This window comes from Ptychodera flava, chromosome 2, assembly GCF_041260155.1.
Source record: "Ptychodera flava strain L36383 chromosome 2, AS_Pfla_20210202, whole genome shotgun sequence".
Lineage (NCBI taxonomy): Eukaryota > Metazoa > Hemichordata > Enteropneusta > Ptychoderidae > Ptychodera > Ptychodera flava.
Window position 1 is genome coordinate 45,750,744 of NC_091929.1, and position 4,130 is coordinate 45,754,873.

Here is a 4,130-nt window from a genome sequence, read left to right on the forward strand (position 1 = left end):
AATCCATCAAAATGGCTTCTCCTTTACCTTTCTTGATAAAAACATTTCACATGGCGATATTTCACAATAATAAGGTCGCCAAATTCGTAGGAGAAGTGTATTTAATACGGTGGTTGCAAACGGGTTCGAACACACAATGTACGGCACCAAGTCGCTTAGTGGAGAAGCCACATACAAAACCGCTCGGCCAAATCCCCAGTCTCAAAATAATTGCTTCAATAACCCAGCTCAGGTGTTACAATTTTTCTGACTGCGACCCCTCCACACGCTGTAGAGTTCATGAAGCATTCACGCTCGTACGCTCACTATCACACATCGCACACAAACTTTATCGAAGCGAAGCAATGAATACATCGCTTAAACAGGGTGAAGGGCAGCCTCGGGGACAATTCTGTCCACCAGCAGAGCCATCAACCCAGGGTAGAAAATGCGGTGGTTTCAAACGGGCTCGAACTCGCAACATACGGCACCAAGTCACCTACCGGAGAAGCCAAAGACAAAACCCCTGGGCCAAATCCCAAATCTCAAAAAGATTGGTTCAATAAAACACCTCAGTTATGCGCGTGTTAGCAAATTTACTTTTACATGAAAACATTCAAGAAATATTCAATATATGTCTGTAGCATAATTTTCTTTGTTATTCCGGAATATGGAGCATACTTTTATCAGACTAACGGCTTATATCAGTATATTAATATAGTTCATGCTGCAGTCGAACGTATCCTATCGGGCACATATCATACGATTCATTCCGAATACCTGTGTTGAGAGTAACAGGTGCCGCCAACTGGTAAATTTCATGAATTTCGCAAAATCATCACAAAACATGTTTTGAAGGCTGATATACCGATTTTTCGTATTTTTGACCTTGACCCAAAATTTGGAGGGGAAGTAGAGCTGTTCATAACTGCCCTCCCACTGGCATAAACGGAAAATATGCCCTCCCACTGAATTTTGATGCCCGCTGCCCTCCAGTATCTATAGTCTGCCCGCTCCCCCACTCCCCACAACATTTCAAGCTCCCCTCTGCCCTCTCCCCACTACTGAATTTCCCGTTTGCCAACTAGATGCCTACTAGGCAACCCAGATCAACGCAAACCGTGGGAGCAGCTGGCAGTATAGCTTGGAACATTGCTCCTCTCAAAGTTAGGCGCTAAATCTCCCCTCAGTTCTATCAACCACGCCGCTTTCCCCTCCCTCTACGTATCTTCCGGTGCCCACTGTCAACAATTTTCTCCCCGCCCACTGAAAATAGTGAAATTTCTTCCCCGCCCACAGTAAATATAGATTTTTTCTCCCCGCCCGCTGATTAGTTTGAAATTTGCCCGCCCGCTGAAGATCTTCGCACGAACACCTTTTTGCACGAACAGCTTAGTTGGCGGCACCTGGAGTAAATTACTTTCGATCCCATAGAATCACTATAGTCATCAAGAAACATTATATTTGCTTCTTCCAATTTGCCAAGTGTGTACTCCTCGTCGTAAGTTGTACCGTCGAGATCATAAACCTGACAATAACAATAACGCTCAAGGTTATCACATATTATATTACAGTTTTGTCAAAACACGTGGATTTTTGACGTCATACCCTCAGATATTACTGATAATGTATGCGATTATCCGGCATTGTAGCCCAAGATGATTTCTACATCTACAAATTCACTGGCATCGCCAAAACTATAAAATAATAGCAATAATGTACCCCCTCCTGATCCATAATGGACCTAGGCAAACTTTCCTCTCCCTAATGAACTTGGCTCCGCCCTGTACATATTATGTCGTGCAAAGTTTCCTTTCGTCCAGCATGGGTCGGGAGGGCGTACATTTTTGCTTAATTATAGGTATGTTACACATCAGTTATGCATTTTGTTATATAGATAAATTATTATATATATATAAACAAGAGAGAAAGAAGAGAGACAGTAGGGAGAGAGTCTTTCAGATATTCCTTATGTGTCTGTTTGTTTGCATCTATGAGACATACCGGAGGCAACGCAGATCGAATCTCGACAAACTGTGCTCCGTCTTCATGGAATTGTCTTAGCCCCTCGTAATATGCATCTTGCATGACATCAGAGTATGAGAACAAACTTCTAAACGACTGAAAGAAATCAGTAAAATATGACCAAACGTCATATTGGTTTTTGTAGAAATTAGTCGGGTCTTCAACGATCAGGCTTATATTATTTTCAAGCCTGCAAGAAAAATAAGATAGACATGCTAGTTCACCAAATGTCACTTTATGTGTTTGTGTACAAACATGAAGCAAATATCATGACACTCTCTTGCACCCTTACATTATATTGTCTGCATTTTATTGTAAACACGTTTGAACGGGAACAAATTTAATAGAATTGGATCTTTTAATTGTTATCAAACGTGCTAGCTGCCCTATATCTGAAATTTTGAATACTACAAATTACCCTTGAGAACGAATGTATTGCAAAAAATAAAAGCAGACTAGCTTACATAGGCAGACTTTACCAACATTACTGCACTGTCCAATTATCCTAAATTAGTTCAAATCGTGTTTTAATGAACATTCCTTGATATGATAAATGTTAACTTAATATGGGCGATTAAAACATTGATAAAAAGTTGGTAACCCCGAAAAATTAGCCCTAGTAACCTTTCACTAATAATACCCATATGAAATATATGTATAGTTAATCAGGGAAGTATTTTTACTTACATGTTATCGAATTCATCAGCGTCCACGTAGTTTGAACGTTCTGTTTTAACAAGCTTCCAATCGCACTCTTCGTCAGCTGCTGGTTCCTTTTCATGGAACTTAAAAATAACATTTCCTCGTTTTCTTGTGAAACACATATAACAGCCCGGACGGTATGTCACATTTCTTATGAGCCAAGACAGATCGACAAGGGAATCGTCATGGACGTGCAGGATTGCTCCTGTGGGCATAAAAATCGCCACACTTGTTAATTTTTCCCGAGATATGAATTGAAAGTGTATACAATGAGAAGTCTGAAACTCATTGTCGATAAGAAAATAACAATCTGTCACAAACCTGACGTAATTGATCTGCCCGCCGCATATCATGAACCAGAGTTTATCAAAAAATAGTGTCCAGTTTCGAAGAATACTTATCATTCTCAGCACTCGCTCCACCCCCCCCCCCCCCCCAAAAGAAGGGGCGGTTGTTTTCGTAATCGTATTAGCTGATAGGGCAACACAGCATAGGTTAACAAAGTATACCCCGAGCATCCTCAATTAATCAGTAAACTTCTGGAATGGACCTTTGAAAAGACCAAGGAGAAACTTTACAAATAGTAATTTCATCACACTGAATAACTACAACACGATTGGAACTAATTTTGGAGAACAGGATCTTTTCCTTCTTATGTATTTAAAGAGCTAGGTTGCCAGATTCGTTGTCTTCACACATTAACAAGGCATCGATAAAATCCTTGAGACGTGTTTGCACTTTGACCAAAAGGTAGTGTCGAACATCTGTTAGAAAAACTGCGCAATATATGTTTATTTTTTCTTTGCGTGCACTTCTGTAATTTCTGTAATTTGGGGGAGGGAGTGACTTGAACAAATTGATCATATAGACGGTTTCTCCACCTTATCATAAACTCTTTGTGAACGCAGGCTTCACTTTCCGAGTTGGGTCAACTACTAGTACAAAATTGACTAAGTTCATTCTTGTCACACATTAACACACATTAACACACGCCCTGTGTTCATTTTCCGAGTTGGGTCAACTACTAGTACAAAATTGACCAAGGGTCATTGTTGTCATACATAACACACATCAACAATCCTCGAGACGTGTTACACATTGACCAGAACTTACCCTTTGGCATAATTCTGATTATTTCAAAGACTCCACTTTTATCGATGCTTGCTTTGGTTTGGAAGAAATGAACGGCTGGTGGATATAAACTTGTCTTCAATCCTTCAGAAATCTCCTCGAGCTTGAGCATCATTAACAGGTCATTCACTGCCCATTCTTTCCCTTTTAGTTCCACATTACTTCCCGTGGCATAAGAACTGTCGTCATTCAAAAGTTGTGCCCTACTTGACAAAAATGGAGGCATACCGACGATTGGAGAGACAAAACTCCACACGCACACAATGCTGAATGCAAGATCCGACGCCATAGTG

The 4,130-nt window shown here is 40.5% G+C and overlaps 1 protein-coding gene across 1 annotated transcript in view; it reads right to left on the minus strand.

Annotated features, from left to right (window-relative positions):
- Positions 1 to 4,130, minus strand: part of LOC139150482 (adenosine deaminase 2-like) — a 6,886-nt gene extending 2,756 nt beyond the window's left edge. The window contains exons 1-4 of the mRNA XM_070722876.1: positions 3,820 to 4,130; positions 2,692 to 2,911; positions 1,984 to 2,194; positions 1,386 to 1,507 (exon numbers count right to left, since the gene is read on the minus strand). Of these exons, the coding sequence (XP_070578977.1) occupies positions 1,386 to 1,507; positions 1,984 to 2,194; positions 2,692 to 2,911; positions 3,820 to 4,126 (860 nt within the window). The 5' untranslated portion in view covers positions 4,127 to 4,130. The remainder of the gene's footprint in view (positions 1 to 1,385; positions 1,508 to 1,983; positions 2,195 to 2,691; positions 2,912 to 3,819) is intronic.